Source organism: Brassica oleracea, chromosome C5 (genome assembly GCF_000695525.1).
Source record: "Brassica oleracea var. oleracea cultivar TO1000 chromosome C5, BOL, whole genome shotgun sequence".
Lineage (NCBI taxonomy): Eukaryota > Viridiplantae > Streptophyta > Magnoliopsida > Brassicales > Brassicaceae > Brassica > Brassica oleracea.
In genome coordinates this window covers 10,094,174-10,117,242 of record NC_027752.1, presented here as the reverse complement: position 1 = coordinate 10,117,242, position 23,069 = coordinate 10,094,174, and the positions used below count along the sequence as shown (strand labels likewise).

Below are 23,069 nucleotides of genomic sequence, written 5' to 3'. Positions count from 1 at the left end.
CCGAGTTACACGGAGATAATAAATGACGAAAGAGAAAAAAGGGAACTTGACAATTACGGGTTTTCCTTTTTCTAATTAGTTATTCTCCCAAACGTAGGCCAAGTCGGTGGATCTGAGTGTTTCACGCGTCTTTAAATACACACCTCACCCTCTCCATTATTTTCTCAACCAATTGTTTATTCTTCTCTCTCTCTCTCTCTCTCTCTCTCTCCGTTTTTGGATTTGACAATACCAATCGAGAAAAAGAAATTAGCGTTTGATTAGATTTCGATTGATTTCGCGCCACAGAGAGAGACGTTCCGTAGGCTTGTCTGGATCTAAGGTTGTTGTATTAGTCCTGCCCGTATCCTTGTCCGTGTCCGTTTTTTACTGTTGAAACCGATTAGATAGAAAAAGACAAACGATGTCGAGATATTTCACATCACCACCGCCTGTGTATGCGAGGAACTGGGCCAACGGTCAGAACTTGGTCGAATCGACTAAGATTCGTCGAGCACTCAATTCTTGTGATTGATTCGCACCGTGGAGATTTTGAATTGGCATGTTTTAATATAGCATATATCCTTTTTATAATATGGCTAGGTTGCATATGATTTGATTAACTTGCAGGGTTTTATTGATTTGTTGGATTGGTTGCTTATAGATCTGTGAAATTTGTATTAGCATATTGATTTTTCTATAGATTAGTATTGTCTATTATAATAGTTAACGACCGTAGAGACGTGTTGTAGGTAAGATATATATGTTCTGACTCTCGCTTAACATTGTTTTATTGTTTCCTTGGTTGATGTACCCACGTATATGGGTACTGGTTGTTAAACGATAATCCTTCCCCAATAGTCTAAATCCTTTATTCTAATGGATTATAAAGATTGAGAGACAAATAGTCACTTCAAAAAAGGTGCACCCTAAAGAGAAGAAGGAGAGAAAGAAAGATAAGAAACAGAAGAATGAGAAAACCATTGAACATGTGTATCTACCAACCAAGCAAGTGTCTGATGAATCTGAACAACTTGAGAAGAGTTGTTTGACAGAAGAACATGAGAAATATCTGTCTGATGGTAGCCAAAGTAGTAAGAAGAGAAGAAGGGAAGCTTCTCCTTCTGTTGAGAGTAATATCAAAGGTTTGTGTTTATTCTTATCTTAACTAGATGAATTTCATTTTTAAACTTCTATTGTAATTTTATGAAGATTGTTCATTTAATTATTTGCAGCTACGCCTGTAACTGGTAATCCTCTACGGATACGTTTTGTCTTCAAGAAGCCTAAGGAAGCTGAGTTTGTTGTCCCTCAAGAGGATCTCGTTTGTTCCACCTCAGGGACTGAAATATCAAGTTCTGTCTCAGGTCATGATGAGAATCTGCTTCCAGCTTCTCTCGAGAGTGTCGAGACTGCAATTCTTTCTGAATCAAAGAAGAAAAAGAAACATAAGACTAGCAAAGAATCACGGTACAGTTCACTGTTTGATGAACCGGTTCTTCCTTGTCTCTCCATTGAGGAAGATGATGGCAACAGCGATGACTGGCTTCTTAGTGGAAGGCGGCAAGAGAATAGTTCTACCAAGTCTACTATGGATGAAGACATGGTCATGAACTTGCAGAAGTCGGGAGAGTCCTGTTTTCCTAGTTCTCAGTTTTTGTCTGAAGTAGGAACTTTTTCATTGCCATACACAGTCCTGTTCTAGGTCCCAGATAATTGTTTTGTTCTTTCTCAGCTTAGGCTAGGCGCTAAGCTAGGCCTTAACTTGTACAGTTCCACGAATTGTAACAACCACAAAGATAAGTAATACTTGAATGATCCCCCTATTTTTGACTCTAATCTTGTTCTACTTTTTTCAAAGTCTGGCAACCTTTGAAGAAACGATTCCAACAACCGTTTACAATAAGTCCCCTGACATCATTGAGTTTATGATGTTGTCCAGTTGCTTTTCTCTTTTCTTCTTGAGTGTGCGTGAAGAGTAATCAATTGTTGGAAGTTTTGTGTTCTAAGGAAGATGACTTTTATAAGGAAGATGACTTTTATAAGGAAAATGACAACTATGTTCACATCAAGATTCTCAAATCATATCATTTGGGTGACGAGGCATAAGACAAACAGCTTAAAAACAGAAGCAAAATTTGCAAATTAAATTAGATTAATATGTCAATACAACAACGTGAGAGAGAGAGAGATTTATCTACATGGCACGAGTTTAACACACTATGAACTCAAAAGGATTCACCAGCAAAGAGTAAAAGACACAACAACACAATTTGTTTTAGCAACTACACAAAAAGCTACTCGGAATGTCTCCCTTCACGTTGGAATTGTCATATTAAAGTGGGGACGAATTAAATAGTCGAGATCTTCTTCTTCTTCCTTTCGTTTACCTCCTAGTCTTTAGAGATTTTCATTTATCACAAGAACACGCAACGGTTCTTGTTTCTTTTCTTCTTCTGCTTTGGTGGCTGAAGCACCACTTTTATGGCTGCATCAAACACTGCCTTCACATTCTGCATAATCCCAAAAAAACGTCAGTCTCATAACCAGAGTCTATGCAAACATAGGAACCAGGACAAGCAGTTTTATAATGTCTACCTGATGTGTCTTGGAATTACATTCAATGTAGATCGCAGATCCAATCAGTTTCTTCAGTTCCTATCCTTGCCCAATGTAGACCCTTTTGTTTTCAACAAGAACATGGCACTCATGGTGGAACTATGCGTTCTGAAGACAATACCTGGTGTGTAGTAATTGGCACTGCACCAGGATGATCTATGAAGAATTGTTTGTCATCTCGAAGGTCTGTAAATACCAAAAAAATATCAATAATCTCCCATGACCATTCAAAATCATGTAAGAATAACTTAAAAATCAAAGAACATATATAGTTAAAACAATAGCTAAGCTAAGTTTAAAGAAGGAAAGAGTTTGATCACCGAGTTGTGTGCCGACGAGGATAAAAGGAACACCAGGAGCTTAATGCCTGAGCTCAGGAATCCACTGAGAGCATTACAAGGAACACAAAATCATATTAGCTCACTACTCATCACTGTTGGAACTCGTTTTTTGACAAAGTGGCGTGGACCAATTTTCCGATGGGTTTTTCGATGGAGACGTCTGTCGGAATAACCGGAACGTGGGCACGATGTAATCGTCACCGTGAGCACTATGAGATAGTGTATTTGTTGGTCAAAATTGGAGTTGTTTTGAATAAGAAATGGAGGTGTAACGAGAGTGTTTTACAAAGCTTGTAAAATTTTGAATTTGGCTAAATATGAAATTAGCAAATGTCTCACTTTATATATTTGGGGTTAAATTAAAATTTGTTAGTTGGACATTATGTCTAATAACTTATTTTATGATTATCTTATATTTATTTAAATATAAAAGATTTAAACCCATTAAAAAGATTATTGTTGTTTAACCTAGTTAAACTTACAATATCTTTTTCTTGAATGCACGTTATCAAAATAGTTACAAAGAATCAATTTCTCTTTATGACATTTGATTTGATTCAATGCTCCATTTATGGCTTACGTTGGACCTGTTTTGTTGGTTACAAAAGGGAGCTTAAGTCATTCTTTGCAGAAACATTTATACGAGCAAATATAGCAAATACATTTCTCCCACTTGAATATTTGATTCTTTATTTTTCTGTGCGTCTTCTCTTCTTTTATTTTTTGAGTATGATAGTATACACAAAACTAGTTTCGTCAGGTTTCTGATAGAGTGACGCAAATCAGAAGATTTTTGTAGTTATATCATGGGACTCATTACATTATCGAACCGTCGCACTATGGGACGTATTTTGAGTTAAAGAAAGAGATAATATCTCGACTCTACAGCTGTATCATCATTTTATTAATTTTTGGTATAATCTTATCAATTTTATTCTTTACAATATTCAGTTTTCCGTAATTTATATAATACGGTCCTACCAGTCTTAACTCAAAATATGTTCCGTAGTTTTTTTTTATATATATATATTTCATTTCAAGCAATCAAACGCTTCCTTGTTATTGATATTATCATTCCATATCGTTCTAGTGGTAAAGTAAGTTTATTGTATCAGTTGACCAGTTAATATCTTGTGTCATTGCGTTTGAGTTGACGTTTAATTTGATTTGTTATTGTGTTATATTTGGTCCTACATGTGTTAAGACCGATAAAACCGTATTATATAAATTACGGAAAAACTTAATATTGTAAAGAATAGAATTGATAAGATTATATTAAAGATTAAAAAAATGATGATACAACTGCAGAGTCGAGATATTATTTCTTTCTTTAACTCAAAATACGCCTCGTAGTGCGACAGTTCGATAACGTAATGAGTCCCATGATACAAGTGCAAAAAATCTTCTGATTTGCGTCACTCTATGACGAAACTAGTTTTGTGTATACTCTCAGATTCAAAAGAAAATCAAAGAGAAAGATAAAAGAAATATGGAGGATTGTATTATTTTTCTATGTAAAAGAATGAGACTACACCAATTGTTTCTCTTCCTTTATAATAAGATGAAACACGTCGTGCACTTAATATGGAGCCACTAATGTACACAGCCTTTAATAGACATAAAGGAAATTTGATTCCTTTGTAATCAATATGGTAACGTTAGCTTTCAAGAAGATATTGTATGTTTGACTAACACCAATGATATTTTTCTTAAATGGGTTTACATTTCTTTTTATTCATGAATAAGATTTTAAAATAAGTTATTAGACATTTAGTCTAACTAACCATTTTATTTTATAATTCAAACCCAAGTAACCAAAGTGTATATTTGCTAGTTTATATACTTAGCCAAATTCAAAACTTACAAACTTTGCAAGTCATACACTTTAGACCTCCATTTCTCATTCACAACAACTTCGATTTTGACAAACAAATACACTAACTCATAGTGTTCACGGTGACGATTACATCGTGCCCAAATTCCGGTATTTCCGACAGACGTCTCCGTCGAAAAACCCATCGGAAAATGGTCTACACCAATTTGTTAAAAACGAGTTCCAACAATCACAAGCTATATATTTGATTATTATTATTGTCTTTTTTTTAATTGTCACGGGTTTGAATTTTGATTGTGGATCTATCTACACTAATTTTGAATGTGAATATCAAAACAGGAAAATACAAATGTCACGAATGTTTATATTGTTAATCGGTTTGTTTGTTTGTTTCAGAACATATTTGTAAGAATATTTAATATTCTATGTGACCTATGTATCTGTTGGTTTAATATAGAGTTCAAGTTCATATTAATGTTTTTAGACTCTAATATAAAAGGTGATACCGTGATGGATTGGTTTCGATTAATGAGTTAAAATCCGGGTGTATTGATAACCCTCATACTTTACCTTATGTATATAAATGTCCTTAATCTCATGGTCATATATATGTATATGTAAAATGTAATAATAATGGAATATATTACCATATATTTAATATATATGATGATACATTATTTAGCACTTGTGCGGTTTAAATAATGAAGTGTTGCGTCGAAGTGTTATGTCCGAGAATTGTGTTGGTTAAGACACATCTCTTTGATTATTATAAAAGTGACTCGTACATCGTTTGACTTGTAAGTAAAAAAAAAGTCTCTCTAAAACACAAAACAACAATACTGATTATCAAAATGAGAGATTAAGGAAGGTTTGGGATTTCTTGTCCATCAAGGAAATCACCAAAGAAAAGGTTAAAGAGGAGAAGATCAATTGGTGGCATTGCATTCAAGCATTGATCAAGGTTAGTGTTTCTACTTTCTTTAGAAATGTGTTAGGATTGAATTAAATCAAATTTAGATCAGTTCTCGGTGTTGAAATAAGTTAACAGTATTTACTACACGCTGTATTTATAGAATTTTCAGCATCTTTTAAATTTTCGTTTACTTGCTATATGCAATGCAGGTCTTTTGTGTGTATCTTTTATTTCGAACGTTGAATCATCAAATTATCTACGAGAGAGTTTATTGTATAGCCAAATTAAAAACCATACAAACATACGATAGAGTTTATAGTATATTAAGAGATAGAGAGGCAAGAATGATAAAATCCAAACCATAATCATTACATTTTGGCAAATCTGATCAAGAACGTGTCAACTAGTGTCACGGCACGATTCCTAACTATCAAATCATCAGCTTTCTTTTATGTTCCCTCAGTCCATTTCGGATTACGAAACATACGCGAGTCCAAAGGGACGTGCCCAACTCCAACTAAAGTTACTAAATGTCCCGTCATGTAATCATAATCACACCAGACAGTAGCTAACTTCGTTGTTACATTTCATGAATCATAATTAGTATCCAATTGCGCATCATGTGTTAGTTTTTTTTCTATAAAGAAAAAATAGCATCTTGTATCAAAAAGTCTATACTCCTATTTGCTAAGCAAAAAAACAGTTGTATTTCAGCAATAAGGATTATAGTTTAGATAATGATGTCTATTGGCTTTTAGCTATGAACATTCGAATAAAAACACTATGAACATTCGAGTATAATTATATTTTAATCGAAATTAATTTTGAATATAAATACAGATCATCCAATGACATTTCAGAATATTTCCCCCTTTAACCACTCACTTTTTTAATTACAATATATTACATTTACAAGTGCTAAAAACATATGGTGAAGTTATAATAAAAACATAGAGATTACATTTTTTAAAAATCTATAAGAAAAAAACGAGTCAGGGAGATTAGAGGAAGGAATTGCGGAACTAAACAAAGAAAACAAATATTAAGAGAAATCGGAGAAGATATTAGCCAACCAAATCATCATTGGTAGAGAAGTTAAGCTTACTACATCTGCCTGCCCCTTCATACCAACTATATATATACCAAACACTAACCCTTTTTGTAACAGTACCAAACACTAACCATCCCACTTTTCTTTACAACTAACTCTAACTCAATTTTTATCAAAAATATAATTTTAATACTATAATAATAATTTTATTCATTCCAGAAGAAAATCCTAAATGAAAAAGAATCTGCAAAACCTAAACGTGATCGTTCTATTCTTATGCGTAAGTGCGTAAGTGCGTAAGGCAATTATTTCCCAAAATAAAGGAAGAGCACCCGCAACTCGGTTTCGTAATGAATCCAAAGCGCGATTACTTAGGCAAATGACATATAAATAATAATTAAAAAAATTTGTAACCGAATGATTGATCCTTAATTAAGGCGTTTAAGGATCAAATCCTTAAGGAAGTGGCGAGGCGGGAGTGGTCCGGCTGGGGGTTGTGTTGCGCATGTGGAAAAAAACATTTACTCTCTTTCTCCGTCACGAAAAAAAAAGCTCTCTCGAAGGCGACAGGCGATTCGGCGATCGTGAAACGGTGAAGGTAAATCGGGGCTATTTAGCTAAATATTTTTGCATTTGGAGTTGATGCATGTTGATTTAGTCAGTTTTAGGGTTCTAAGGTGGGGTTTAAATCGATTTAAGGTTTCAAATCGAGTTGGAAATTTTTTTTGATTTACGGTTTTCATCTGGGTTTGATATTTTCTGCATCTCGATTCGGTTATTTGTTGTTTTAGGGTTATATTGTGGGGTTTTAATAGATTGAGGGTTTCAAATCGAGTTGGGATTGACTTCTGAATTGATTTACGGTTCCGGATAGAGTTATAAATCATTTTAGGGTTCGGGATTGATTTCTAAATCGATTAAGGGTTCGGGATAGTCGAAACCATTTGAGTTTAGCTATCCTTATAGGTATATACGAATCTGATAACTTATTTTTTTTTGCAGGTTCTGAAATGAAGGAAGAACTTCGAGATAAGAAAGCACAGAAAGACTACTACAACATGGTAGATTTTGTTGCAAATGCGCAACAGAGGATTCCCAAACTGTGCCCTGTGGATCAATCACGAAGGAAAGCGTTGATGAAGAGGATACATACGACTACCTCCGGGGAAAAGATACTTTATCTGCAAAGACTTCAAGGTATGTACTGTTATTAATCTGGTTCTTTTTATGGTTCATATTCTGACAAAGATTTATCTGTTTTTGCAGAATGACGGGCTGCATTTCAGGCAACCATGGGTTACGGCTATTCATGAAGAAGTTGAGAGGCTCAAAGAACGGTATCACGAGCAGGCGAAGCTTCTGAGAGAGTGCCAGGCACTTAAGGTGAGTGATGAGTGATCTATTATATGTCTTTAGGACTTTAGTTATATGTGTGTAGGACTATAGTTCAGTGATAACTTTTTGATGTATGTTCAGGACCAGGTGAGAATGCTGCAGGACGAGGTGAGAATGCTGCTTATGCGTGAGTCTGAACTCGAAAGAGTCCTCTGAAGTTAGTGTATAAACTTACCCTTCTTCTCTTCCTTGTTTGAAATTTGTAGGAGTTTGAATTCAAACATAAGTTAGTAGTTTGAAAACAATTTATATGTAGTTTGAAAACAATTAATATATAGTTCAAACGTAAGATTCTAGTTTGAAAACAATAAGCTTCTGGTTAACTTTGTAGTTTGATTTCGAATTTGAAATGATAGGTTATAAATGCACTAAAGCTTCATTAACTCTCTCTTTCACACGAAAGCTTCATTAACTCACTCTCTACCTGTTATGATAGGACAGTTTCCTACAAGGATTCAATAGAGTTGAATTAAGGATCCCTTATTTAATCTTCTCCGTTTCTACTAGAGAAACACAGAGTCAAATTCCAAAATGGCAAACTCCACTTGCTTTGTAAACCTTTTAGCCAGCCAAGGGTGTGTTGAGCTTGACTCATCGGAACCTCTTTGCTTTAGCAGCCAATGTTCCGATGAGTCTACTGTCAAAGAGAGGAGAAAATGGTCACCAAAGGAGGATATAATCCTCATTGGTGTTTGGCTCAACACCAGGAAAGACCCAATAGTCGGTAATGAACAAAAAGCTGGTAAGTTCTGGAAGAGGATTGTAGAGTACTACAACTGTAGTCCTCTACTGGTTAGGAAAATCCCAAGAGAACTTGGGCAATGCAAGCAAAGATGGGCTAGGATCAATGATTTGGTGTGTAAGTTTTCTGGCTGCTACAAGATGGCACTGAGGGAGCAGAGAAGCGGGCAAAATGACAACGATGTGATGAAGGCTGCTTTGGATATCTTCTACAATGACCAGGGCAGTAAGTTCAACTTGGAACATGCGTGGAGAGAGCTTAGGCATGATGTGAAATGGTGCTCCACCTATCTCGAGAAGGACAGTGGTAGGGAGAAGCGCAAAGCAGTTGATTCTGATGCTCAAGGGTCAGTCGCAGAGCCAGAAGAAAGACCCATAGGAGTTAAGGCAGCTAAGGCTGGTAGCAAGAAGAAGAAAAGTGGAAAAGAAGAAGAATTGGGAAAGATAGAAGGACTGTTGGAGATCAAAAAACAAATCTCTAGACAAAATGTGCTAGAGAGTTTGCTTGCAAAGACTGAGCCACTAGATGACATGGAATTAGCTCTGAAAATGAAACTTATCTCCGAAATGATGTGATGATTGTTAGCTCTAACTTTAGTACACATTTGATGTTCTTTTCACTTTGTTTAATCATCTCATTTTCTCTATTTCAGGTGAAGAACAAGACCATGTGCCTGACGAAGACAAAAGCTATTGTCTCTTCCTTATGTATTCACGGGATGATTGTTTTTTTTCTCTTCTATTTCCATGTGAACCTAGTCACAGGTACTTTGTTTGTTTTAGCTTTGTATTTCTTGCCTTTATAAGTCTGTTTGTAGACTCGGCTAAGAGCTATTTCATTTGCTCTTCTTGTACTCAAAACTTGTTATGATGATATTTTAATTTCAAGCATCTGCGTTTCATCAACCCTTGCCTTCATCTTTGTAGACTCGGCTTTAGGTATGCTCACTGATCTCATAGATGATAAGAGTTAATGATGTAGTTTAGACATGGATTTTGCCATCCATCTAGATATCTGATCGTCGATGGTGTATTTTCAATAAAGACTACAATGTTTTCCCATATGAATGATATATAAGATATACTATAAAACTTTTCAATATAAGAAGACGCGAAAATATGTGAAGAGTTTAGTATTTAACCATGGCTATTTTTTACTAAACAAAATCTACTTCTTGAAATTCTAATCATTTCCAATGTGTAAGTACAATTATGAATTTGGTTTTAACAAACTTTCTTGATTTGATTTGAAGAAAGGATAGTCAAATATGGGAGATGAAGTCGATTGAAGATTATATGCGGTATTGGATGAGGCTGTCGATGAATATATTGAAGATACATTCAACAACATCGTCAAAAATCGAACAGTTAAACCGAGGAAACATGCATATGTCGAACGAAACCGCGAAGAGGGCCACAACCGTCTTTGGAATGATTACTTCAGTGAAGATTCCACATTTTCGGCTCATTTATTCAGACACCGTTTCCGCATGAACAAGGAAGTATTCTTGCGTATTGTCAATCGCCTCTCCGAAAATGTTACATTCTTTCAGCAAAGAAGAGATGCAGTCGGAAGGTTAAGTCTATCTCCACTACAAAAGTGTACGGCAGCTATTTGTATGCTTGCTTATGGCTGCGCCGCTGACGCTACTGACGAATATCTCCGACTTGGTGAAAGCACAACACTTTCGTGTTTAACTAATTTCACAGAAAGCGTAATACAATTATTTGGAGATGAGTATCTACGAAGACCCACAACAGAGGATCTTAAACGACTACTCGATATTGGAGAGATACGTGGCTTTCCTGAAATGATAGGAAGCATCGACTGTATGCATTGGGAGTGGAAAAATTGCCCAACCGCTTGGAAAGGACAGTACACACGTGGATCAGGAAAGCCGACAATTGTCTTGGAGGCTGTCGCTTCACAAGATCTTTGGATATGGCAAGCTTTTTTTTGGTCCTCCGGGTACCTTAAACGATATTAACGTCCTCGGTCGGTCACCTGTTTTTGATGACATTTTACAAGGTCGAGCTCAAAGGGTACAATACGTGGTCAACGGACACCAGTATGATATGGCGTACTACCTCACGGACGGTATATATCCAAAATAGTCAATATTTATCCAATCTATCTCACTCCCTCAAGGTCTTAAAGCAGAGTTATTTGCTAAAATTCAAGAATCAACCCGAAAAGATGTGGAGCGTGCTTTTGGAGTATTGCAAACTCGATTTGCAATTGCAAACTCGATTTGCAATAGTGAAAAACCCGGCTATTTTTTGGGACAAGAGACAAATAGGGATGGTTATGCGAACATGTATCATACTGCACAATATGATAGTAGAAAATGTACACAATGGATACACTCAGTATGATACATCTGAGTTTGAAGAAGGAACCTCGACCAGAAGTTCAAATGTGGATGTATCCGATTCTCCCGGGATGCCTCCAAATCTCGGTAATATGCTTCGCATACGGAGTCATGTTCTTGATAGGCATTTACGTGAACAATTGAAATATGATTTAATCGAAAATATTTGGAACAAGTTTGGTAATGATGAAGATGAATAATTATTGTATGTTTACATTTAATCTTTCAATAAATGAATTTTAAATTTAAATGTTTTGCAAATTTCATAATTTTTAATTTCTAAGATTCAATTAAAAAAAAAAACTAAGGACTCCATAACGGATAACATCATTGGACATACAATTAGAATTAGAGTCCTTAACTATTCAAAAAAAAATATTATTATATTGCTAAGGACTCTCCTCTAATATGAAGAAACAGCAAAATTTGCTGAGAAAATCAAAGTTCGGATTTCAAAGCCGGAAACATGTTCTTTCGTGAATCCTAGGACATATCTATGTGTAATCATCCTTAACACATATATGCTTCGAAGACAAGAGTACACCGCCCATCAATGGGAAAGCCTAGCCTTCCCATTAAACAATTATTATCTCAACTTAAATGGATCATAGAAAATGTTATTTTGGTATTCGATGTAACGAACAATACTTGAGATGTACGAAATAGCATGTGTGATTTAGTCACAAATATCTCTTCAGCTTTTTTTTCTTGTTATACGTACGTTAGCAACTTAAACTAAAGTTAATACGTTACGTAACTTACTTTATGTCCATGGAAATTTGATGAAAATGTTCGAAATTTAAAAGGAAATTGTTACGTGCATCGCTGCTGACAAAATTCTCACATCGATACACCATATATATTATTGTAAATAGATTATTGAGATAAGGGACGATCTTAGTCATAGGCTGCATTCATATAAGTTAGATTACAGAACGGCATTCATATAAGTTAGATTACAGAACGACACTTTTATTATTCACAGGTAAATCAAATATAATGAATGAATGAACTTGATATTCAAAAAAATACACCCTATTTATACGTATCTTCCTTGTTCTTCTCTTCATTGAGAGGTAAAAAAATAAATACTAACCAAGTGCCGGTAGTCTAGTGGCAATTTCTTAAGATTCAGTGTGTACTCACATCAGTCACGGGTTTGATTTCTTCTGAGAACTAATTTATCATCATTTGGTCAATATGGGCTTGGACTTTGGCCCAAGTAGTTTACATGGTGGATTGTAACAGATGGTCAGTTCATCCCTTAGTTCATCCCTTTGTATTAGTCGAAAAGTATTCCAAACTCGAGTCAGTTAGTGTGATAGCCAGTCATTCCACTATATCACCAAGTACGTTCCTCCAAGACCGATCGGATCAGCCGATAGGGTTTATCAAAAAGAAAAGGACTAAATACTTTTAAAACTTAATGTTTTTGATGGGGTGATTAATCAAACTGAAATTTCTTCACTCCATAATCTATCTATATATATAAAAGAGTGTTTTACTCTCTCCTAGGCCCTCCACGTCTTCTGCCACGTCAGAAAGTCAAAGCAGGAGGAGCCGCCACGTGTCCAGGTAACCAAAGTTTTGCGTTTCATTTAAACGTGTGTGTTATTTATGTGGGCTTTCTAAAATTGGGCCTGGCTTAACTTAGGTTAACGACGTCACACTTTTTCTTTCCCGTGAGATCACATCGCCGCCTTCATGTCAATCTTTCTATCCAAAAAACAATGAATACATCACTGGCAAACGGTTTCCGTTGTCGATTAGATTCACTTAACGCAATTAATTTTGTCATTAACATCACCGACCCATTCATCTCAAGCCATCTCATTCAATACACCTCTTCCTATCCCAAACGGATCTTCACCTATAAATAAGTGAGTTCGATCATGTGAAGTTCATCACTTTCTTCTTCTAAATCAATTTGAGGATTTCTATCTGTATCTTCCGATCGTTGGCGACTGAAGATTATGAAAAGTTCTAGGCTTTCACACACCTTAGAAAAAAAGCGTTGGTATTTGCTTGAATATGAAACTATTTGCTTGAATATGAAACGAGTGTTGCCGCTGAGTTGCATGAAAATCATTTATAGGCGATTCCATTCCCACTCGAAAATCCGTTTCCAGATATTTCGGGAATCTGATTCCAATACGTCGGCTGATGATTATTATTACCGCAATTTGTGACAGTTCCGGACCACCACGGATAAATCTACCAGCACCATCGTTAAACTCCGGCCCACCATCACCGCCGGAGAATCCATATACTATTTTTATATTGTCTCAGAAAGCACAGAAAAAGAGAGATTAGATACTCCGTCTGAAGAAAACTAAAGAGAGGTAACAGATGAAGTTGCTTCTTCTTTTTTGTCGTCATTAAGGCTCTAAAGGACAATTTGGTTACAACGAATCGGGCTTATCATTGAGGCCCAAATAAGATGCATAAACTTTAAATCCAGCTAAAGATGACCCTCATTTTCAGAACACACACGTGTCCAACTACAATATTTTATGTGTGACATATGCTTGACACGACGAAGTTGCTTTCTCTTCTGGCATTTTACGATGATAGTGACGAAAATACAAAAAGAAAGAGTAAATGGTTATGCAACCGTCCGATCAGATATTTAAATTTACATTTTCAAGCAAATAAGAAACAAACAGTACGATATTAAAACACTCATTTATATATATAGATGTGTAATGAGCAATATTACTGGCTAATTTAGCTGATTATTCACCATGTCTCAGTTATTTATTTGCACTTGCGTAAGAACGAAACAAAAATCCTTTACTTTCCCCCTTTTTATAAAATTTGAGGGTTCTATAATGTTTTTTTTTACCTTAATTGAATAGAGTTAATTAATTACGTTTAGATCAAAATCCAATTCAAAGAAATTAAAAAATAACTGTAAGTTTTCTGGATTAGTACGTTCGAGTAATAAATCTTACATTTTTTTTATAAAAATAGTACTTTCTTCCGTTCGAAATTTCGTGATGTCTGCACGTAGATTGAAGAAGTTTTTTTTTTTTGATAAAAGAAGATTAAAGAAGTTGATTTAATGTCTATTTTAATCTTTCCGTTAGTGTTCAATGCTAAATTAGTTTTATATCATTTCACTAAAGATCATTAATAACAAAGGTTGAAAAAGTCATATTTTATCATTCTTCATTCTTTACATAGAATTCTGAGAACTTCGAATATATTGACAAAAACATTATTTAGAACGTCAAGTAAATTCGAACGGAATGAGTAATAATTTTTATAGTTAACTTATGATAACAAATACACTGCATAATATTTTACAGTAACTACGTAGTTTTCTCATTACTAGCTTGATTCTTTCGATTGATAGACATTTACTTCTTTTGCGAACAAATAGTTCCTCTTCAGTTCTGTATTTATCAAAGAAAGCAAATTAATAAATGTATTTTCATTTAATCTATATACCTAAGACTGTCTGTAAATATGCTTACTTCTTATTAAGACAGAAGATTGTCCGTAAATGATTAGAAAATCTTCGTGACAAAAACAAAAACTCAATTTGTCGCATTTTATGAACTTTTAGTAAAACCTTTAAACCCTAAAAAATAGGATAAAATAACAAAAATATGGCGCTTGGGTTTCAATTCAAAGTAACACCATATTTTCACATGCAAATGTGATGTCTCCGCTCTTGCTCTTCCTTTACCTCTTCCAATAAAAAATGTAAACCAATTACATTTACATAAAACTCTTCATAATGTTTTTGGTCAAACATAAAACTCTTTTTAATGATTTTTAATACACATAACTAAAAGAAATAGTGAATGTTAATATGTTACTTTCAATTTTTAATGAAAATAAATAATGCATATTTAAATATTTATTAAAATTTAAACATTTTTTAATATCATATGATTTTGATCTGAAAGAATCAAATAAAGATTCGTAAAAACAACTCAGTTCTTAAAACTACAAAATAAATTGCTCATTGATTAAGAATATCTAAAAATTGCTCAGCAGATTTGACTAACTGATCTAATTCAAATACACCAAAACAATATGTAAGAGAGAAAGTGACTATTATACCTTTGAGGACCCCCAAGAACAACAATCCAATGAGATAAAAAATTGCAACAAAGAAACATGAATACCTTTGAAGGCTCCATTTGAATTTTAACCAACCCAATTATCAAAAACCAGTTAATGCTTTCCTAAGATTTTTAAAAAGTTACATTGGTATGGATTTGGAGTCTTGGAAACAGAAAAAATGACTCAAACAAGCTCAAACGAAGTAAACCAGAGATGGAGAGAGAGAAAACACAATAAAGAGAATACTTTCATCTCTTTACGAAACTTTTGAAACTATTTGTAACACAAATCTTTAAAAATTATTACTTATAAACAAATAAAATGAAATCTCTATCTCACTTATACAACTTTAAAAGTTTCACATGGGATGTAATTTGCTATTAATAAATTGTTTATTTTCACCTAAAATAAGATTTAAATTATGAAATAAACATTACAACAAAACAAAAATAACCACTTAAACCCAAAGTTTTGTGAAGGAGAAGAAGCAGTGAAGAAGGATGCTTTGGACTTATCTACTCTAATATTTTCTTTTGGTGGATGGATGCGTTAACGCATCTGTGAATATCTAAACTTACACATAGAGGTCAAAAAAAATAAGATCGAAGGAGATGCTATGAAAATGTTAAATTTGCAGTTAAAATTTAATAATTATCTTAATATCAATTTTGGTACCGGTTATTTTTAATCCAAAGATTCTTTGAGGTTTTAATTTCATAACTACATAATTATCTAGAAATAATGACAATAACAGTAGTGTAACTATTTTTTTCCAAAATAATATAATTAAAAAAATGTTAATCTTATAATTAATATTATATATCATGGAACATAAACAATTATGGATCAATTTATAAGCATTTTTCAAATAAATTTTGCATCGAAATTATTTTAGACATTAAGTAAATAGTAAAATGGCATAGTGTAGTATTTTGTGGTTTAAAATAAATATTTTACTTCAATTATTTTATCTGATCAAAATATGATTCGTTTTATTAACAATTATTCTTGTGATTTTGTAGTGATTTATAACGAGAAAAATTATGATATGTATTTTATAAAAAGCAGAAGACAAATCATCTATCATGCAGTTTACTTATTGCAATAATTTTGATATTCAATTGACAGAATTTCTATATAAAGCAATTTCACATAGTGTCCTATACAAAATATATAATTGCATTTTGAAATTAAAAAAAAATCATGTTAAATACTTAATGAATTCACTCGCTCGCCGCGGGAAGCGCGGTCCGGCCTAGTATACCATATAAATGTACTAGAATTGGTATTTACATTATATTAAATTATTTTTAATGCGAGTTATCATAAAGAAAAGTAGTTCTTTTTTTATGCACCAAAAAAGACAAGTAGTTCTAAAACAAAACTATAGGGGATTGGAGCATACAAAGTGAAGTACGTGGCCTTAGATATGGTCGGTGCAAAAAGTAAATAATAATCATAGTGGACCACGTAAGGGACTCCAAAAGTAGCAATGCGCCCTCGTGGTAACTCCACATAATTAAACCCTAACTAGCAGCTATGTACATCAGTATATGTGGGGGGAATTTTAAAAAAAAAATATTGTGAAGAATAGGGTAGAGGAACAAATTTATTCGAACTTGAGGTTTAAGCTCATTTCAAAAGGGGCTATTTGATAACATGAGACTAGTTTATTAATTACGGTGGGTCGGGGTCTTGATCTTCGATTATAAAAATATGTAATTTGTATCTTGTATATAAATTATATATATCAAAACGGTATAGGTTGGAGTATGGTACATGCAAACGATAACACTCAAACTTGGAAACATTTAATCAAGAGAGAGAAGAGAGAGAAAGGAGATCGGATGGAGGAGAAAAGAGCGGAGACGGCTGAGGAATTCGGCGAGGAGAGAGAGGAGCATGAGAGGGAGTGAATCGGAAGAGACGTCGCTGAGCTGACCTTAGTGCCTTGTCGGAGCTCTGGATTGGAGCCATCATCCAAGGTGGTTTCCTCGCTTGGAGGGACGACGCGCTCGCGTGGAGGCCGTGGCGTGAGAAGATCGGATTGCGTGTTCAAGTTGTGGTTCCGGGAGATGGAGGCTACCACAGATCCGTCGTTGCCGGTTTTTTTCCGGGGGGATGCATGTTCGAGTTGTGGTTCCGGGAGATGGAGGCTACCACAGATCCGTCGTCGCCGGCTTTTCTCCGGGGGGTGGAGGTTCCTTCAGCTCCGCCGACGCCGGTTCAAGTTCCCCGGAAGGGAGTCTTCCATAGATTTACCTTCGCCGGTTTGGTGACGGAGTGTGGATGCTTTCATAGATCCGTGCTGCCGATGAGAAACCCGAAACTTTTGGGTCAAGGTTACTATTGTTCGTTTAGTGCAAAGCTAGAAGTGGTTACTGTCTAGGTGGTTATGGGCCAGGGCGGAGGAGTTCTTGTTTTGATGATGAAGCTCTCCGCCGAGGTGAAGTCGGTCAACTCAACAATTAGGTGGTTCTCGATGCGCGCGTCTAGGGTTTTAAGCGGTTCAAAGGCGGAGGTGATCTCGTGTTTCGATTGATCTCTTCCGCGTGTTGACAGTGCGGGTAGAACAATGATTTCTCTAGTGGTTGGAAGTTTGGTTGTGTCGGGGGATATCTCGATGGTTTGAGAAAGACCTCCGACATGATGTAAAAGCAAGGAAAATAGGTGGTTTCGACGGAGGCTCTGCGGGTATCTGAGCTCCGGCGAAACGAGCGGTCCGACGATCTCTTCCGGTTTCTTCTGGAGTCGATGAAAGGCAAGTTGAGGCGGAGAAACGCATGCCGGTCTGAATGGTGTAGATCATCCCACGTGTCTCTTCCTCTGCTTCCTTGTTTCTCTCATGGGCCTTGATCGTCCGGTTTTGTAAGGTTGGGCCGAGGGGGCGTCTAAGTTGTTTGGGGCTTCGGCCGTATGTTGTAGCCCGTTTATGTATGGGCCTTTGGTGTTTCTGTTGTATCTGGGCGTGGCCCATTTGCTTTTAATAATATAAACCTGATGGAAAAAAAAAAAAAAAAAAAGACTATGTACATGCAATTTGTGTTAGATTTTGATTTCTTTGGTTGAAAAATGGAAGTCAACAAATCGAACCAAATTTCTACCAAACAAGGTGTATTGTATTAAATATTAAATGTGAGACGAAAGGATGAAAATAAAAGAGTAACCACACCTAACCATGATCATCCCAAAACAAGTAAAAAAAGAAAAGCTGTCATCATCCAAAGTATCTATAGAATAATGACAATCAAGCATCTACACTCCGTATATCTATGTATATACAGCTGCTATGTATATATATAGCATGTGATTTACAACATACATTGGTTGTAGCACATCGACATGATACGGATTTCCACGCTTCCATTTGCAGTTATAAATCAGCTGTACAGATTTGACCCCAAAAAAAATCAGCTGTACAGAATGATGTTGTTTTGGTATTTCGAGATTTGAATGTCTGAGTTAAAAGCATTAGGTTTTATGTATATGCAAAAGTATATTGATTCTTGATATTCACAAGCAAAAATTCATATGACTCTTTGAAGATTGTGTAACATCATTTTTATTTGGTTTCAATTATACTTTATAAACGTATTCAAATCATTATTAACTAGTACTGCAGCGGGATACAAATGACGCATTTTCAGCTAATAAACAATTATAGTTGTTTAAATGCTAACTATAATACTATTTAGTTTTGTAATGTTATCCGTCAGCTGTGAATTGTCTATTTTCTATACAGAAAAAAACTCTACCCCATCCCGTTAAAGATTCCGCAGTGCCGATTGGCTCAGTCGCTAAGATGGTACATTAGGAAAATGACAAATGTTTTAATTGCTGTACGTAGTGTTACTAAATAGTTTATTCGATTTCTAGCTAGGCTTAATCGTTCAAATGGTAGCAGTATACCCTATCATTCGCATTTTATATTTACGTTAATTATTTTTAAAGTTGATCTTTACGCAATAGACGATATCGTAGTGATATCCTCGATGCCTATATTATAATGTCCACCACAGAAAACAACTATTCAATATCTTCTTCCTTGGTATTCTTTTTATGGGAGGCACATGCAAACGATGCATGAAAACCGACCACTCCTATTCAGGTAAAGCCTCAACACAACGATGAATGGCCAGTGCAAAGCCACGTAGTCAAGATCGACGGTGATCGATGACTGGGACCCATACTTTTCCTCCACGTGAAGTCATCAAGGAAGAAAGCCACCGATGATACCGACGTGTATGGTCAAGATCTACCTAAAAACATATCCCGTGTTAGACGGCTCAGATTCTCTAAACGGCTACTGTAATACTTATTTCATGATCCAACGGCTTTGATACAATCGGCGGTGACCGTCCTAGAGGGGTTCTCGGGACTTGTACTGCATTGCGCAATTGGAATGTAAACTTGAAGCTATATGCTGCGACATTTCTGTGTAAAAACAAATAAATACTAAAAAATAATAGATTAAAAAAATACGCATTATTATTGGTGGTTTCAACTATAAAAAGAAAACAGCTGGGCCAGTGACAAGCAACATCTGTCCTCTCGAGGTTAGGGTTCTTTAGAGAGAGTTTATATCTTAACGAACGATCCTTTGTGGAAGCTTTAATACTAACATGTTTTAAAAACTCTTCGTTTTCTCTTTCTTTTCTAAACAATTGGAAAATTATAAACTTATAGAGCTTTCGATCGTATTATTTGGTAGATCGTCGCCATTAAAACGAATATATTTGTTTTCCCCTTGTTTTTATTGTTCAATATCTCATAAACTACCCTCTTTTCTTGAAACTATATTAAAGAAAATTTTCAAACCAATGGAAACAATATCAGTGCAACGTTCACCGGGTAAGCAGGTTTCTGGTATGAGGCCATTCAAGAACCCTAGAAGGAGGAGTTCTCGTGGTTCTCTTTCTAGATCCGGAGGATGTTTGGCACCGTCTTGGGGATCTTCCCCTGCGTATCCTCCGCCGCCGCCTAACTACTCGCAGCCTCCTCTTCTCCCTCTTCCACGTGTCAACAGCTCAACTCTTCCTCTACAACGCGTCAACAGTTCTCTCCCGCGTGTGTACAGCTCTACTCTTCCTTGCTCCCAGACAAGAGCAACGTCGTCTGAAACACAGCAGAAGAAATTAGACTACGTTGATTCTGTACCGAGACTGATTCGAACAGGCTCGGTTCCGGTCTGGTCTAACCACCCGCGTGATTTCCCTAAAGGATTAATTGATGGTTATCCCGGTCCAGCAATCTTGCTACTATCTCCTCCACCGAGCAGTTTGCCCATGCCTAAGTTTTCGATCAAACCGAAGCTTCGTTGCAACGCAGAAGCTGCAGGCAAAACTGACTTAGCCACCGATAATATCCGGCGAGTTTTACAGCTCCGGTGAAAGGTGGTGGTGCTATACTGCTACGTAACGTTGATGGTATTACTAATAAAATAAGCCCATGGGCTTTTATGGGCTTGTATCTATCTTATTTTTAAAGTGATAGAGCTCTCTCCTTTTGTGTGATTTGCTAAGCCGTAATAACTTTTTAAAAGGCTTTGTTGGCACAAAGTGTAGCCTTACCGGAATATATTTTCTTTTATACTGTTTCCTTTGTTTAAGATTATTCCCAATATTTCTATAATATTATTTGAAAATTCCTATGTGTCGCTCTTACGTTAATTCTCACGATGGTTGATTACACGGATACCCTTAGCGAATTAATTTACATTTACAATACTATTTTTTTTTAGTTTCCTTTTAAAAAAAATTCGAAAAAATTATACATATAATAAAAAGGAAATTTTTTATAAAGTTAAAAAAAAAAAATTGAAAAACGAAAATATATGTATATATAATATGATTTCACAAAAAAGAAAAGTTCACAAAATAATAAAATATTTTTAAATAACATAAAATATAATTTTGAAGTAATAAAATGCTTTCTTTATATATATTTTTTTTAGATGAAAAATATAAATTTTGTTATGAACCAGATTGTGGATAACTCATAACCAAGAGATTATCATTTGTAATCTTTCCATTTATTTATGACGGTGTAATCTCATATATAAGGAACCTCTATGTTATGAATAAAGAGAGACTTTTTCATTACTTTTATAACACGTTATCAGCATGATAGCCTCTACCACCGTAAGCCTAAATCCTAAATCATGTTCCTACATGATTAAAACCCCAAATCGGTTTTTACAAGTTAAAATCCGATAAACCCTAACCCTATATCTATAAACCCTAAATAATATAAGTATCATAATTAATTATACTATAATTATCAAATCACATATTAAAACCCTAATCGAATATTTTGAAATCAAAACTGTTTTCGGTTTTGATCATTGAGGTTTTAAATCTGATCGAATCTAATGATATGTTGCTAGAATTGTTTGACGGTTAAATTGATAGATTTATTTTCTCATTCTGCTTGGTTAATTGTTCATCTGATTTAAAATTGTTTAAACCGACCAGCCTGTTAAAACATTGATTGAATCTTTGCTTATATAATCCGATAGGTTGATAGATTGATTGAGGTTTACTTGTTTAAAATCCGAATAATCTGATTGCATGATTCTTGAGGTTTAATATCATCTGCTAGGATTGATAGTTTTGTAATCTGATTTGTTTTAAATAGAAACCCTAAATAATCCGTATGATAGGTTATATTGATCTGATTTAGATGTCATTGAGAATTGAGAATCCGTATGTCAGGTTAATAGATTCATGATAAAATCTAATGTCTTGAGGTTTAAGATTGTATGCTAAGTTCGATTAAATTGATTGATCTGATTATATGTTTTTGAGGTTTGATATACTAGATAAATTATTTACACATGGTTTATGCTAAATACCAATCAGCATTGAAATTCATGCTTGAAATCTATATTCTAGTATTGCTACAATCAGCCTTGAAACTGGTTGAGTGATTAATAAATCTTTTAACTAGTCTTGCTAAAATCCATTCATTGTTAAACCCTAATTGCATGATTAATTGAATCCGTTTTTGCTAGTCTTGATAAACCATAATATTATGAGCACATAGAAATAGTATTGCTCAGACTTGCTAGAAATTGACTGATTGATTAAATGTCTTTAAGATTGATAGTCTCATTATCCTCACAAGATTGAAATCCGAATTGATTGTTTTTAAGAGTAAGACCGCATGAAAAATATACCTAAATATTGAGTGATATATGATTTGAGATGTCGAAAATCAACGTGGATATTGCTGCCCTAAATCTCTCGGGAGATAATTATTTACGGTGGGCATTGGATACAAAGATTATCCTAAAGTCAAAAAGACTTGGTGAATGTATCATAGAAGGCAATAATGCCAATGAGAAAGATTGATACATGATAATATTAATTATTAGCCATCATCTTATTAAGAGTCTCAAAGGTCAGTATCTGACTACAGAGAATCCTCTAGACTTTTGGACAAAGTTAAAAATCGAGATATGATCACCAAAGAATGGTGTTATTACCAAAGGCCCTATTTGATTGGAGGAATCTCAGAATCTAGGACTATAAGTCTGTGGATAAGACTATTGCTAGCTGAACAAAATAATGGATTACTGATGAGAAACAGTGAATTAAGACCTCTTGGATTAACCCCATTACCTGATACCAATAAGGCCGCAGAAGGAAAAAGAAAAAAAAGGTAACCACGTCCAGAATGATAGACCACACGGTTATGGCCGTGGAGGGTGGAAAGGACGTGGCCATGGCCACTATAACACATTTGG

The 23,069-nt window shown here is 34.9% G+C and overlaps 3 protein-coding genes across 4 annotated transcripts; all 3 read left to right on the top strand.

The window, feature by feature from the left end:
- The first annotated feature begins 149 nt into the window (after positions 1-149).
- Positions 150-1,805, top strand: LOC106295991. 2 transcript variants are annotated; one of them, XM_013732022.1, is made up of 4 exons: positions 150-484; positions 872-914; positions 945-1,124; positions 1,215-1,805. In XM_013732022.1, the coding sequence occupies exons 1-4, from the start codon at positions 404-406 to the stop codon at positions 1,682-1,684; spliced, it is 774 nt and encodes a 257-aa protein (XP_013587476.1). In that variant the 5' UTR covers positions 150-403; the 3' UTR covers positions 1,685-1,805. The 2 variants fall into 2 exon arrangements, with proteins under 2 accessions (XP_013587476.1, XP_013587475.1); XM_013732021.1 differs by having other exon boundaries at positions 151-484; positions 872-1,124.
- Positions 1,806-8,663: 6,858 nt separating this feature from the next.
- Positions 8,664-9,449, top strand: LOC106344474 (glutathione S-transferase T3-like). The gene has a single exon (XM_013783847.1). It carries the CDS (start codon positions 8,664-8,666, stop codon positions 9,447-9,449), a length of 786 nt encoding a protein of 261 aa, XP_013639301.1.
- A 10,399-nt stretch (positions 9,450-19,848) lies between these two features.
- Positions 19,849-20,972, top strand: LOC106292846 (extensin-like). Its single transcript, XM_013728508.1, has one exon. It carries the CDS (start codon positions 20,143-20,145, stop codon positions 20,710-20,712), a length of 570 nt encoding a protein of 189 aa, XP_013583962.1. The 5' UTR covers positions 19,849-20,142; the 3' UTR covers positions 20,713-20,972.
- The last annotated feature ends 2,097 nt before the right edge of the window (positions 20,973-23,069 follow it).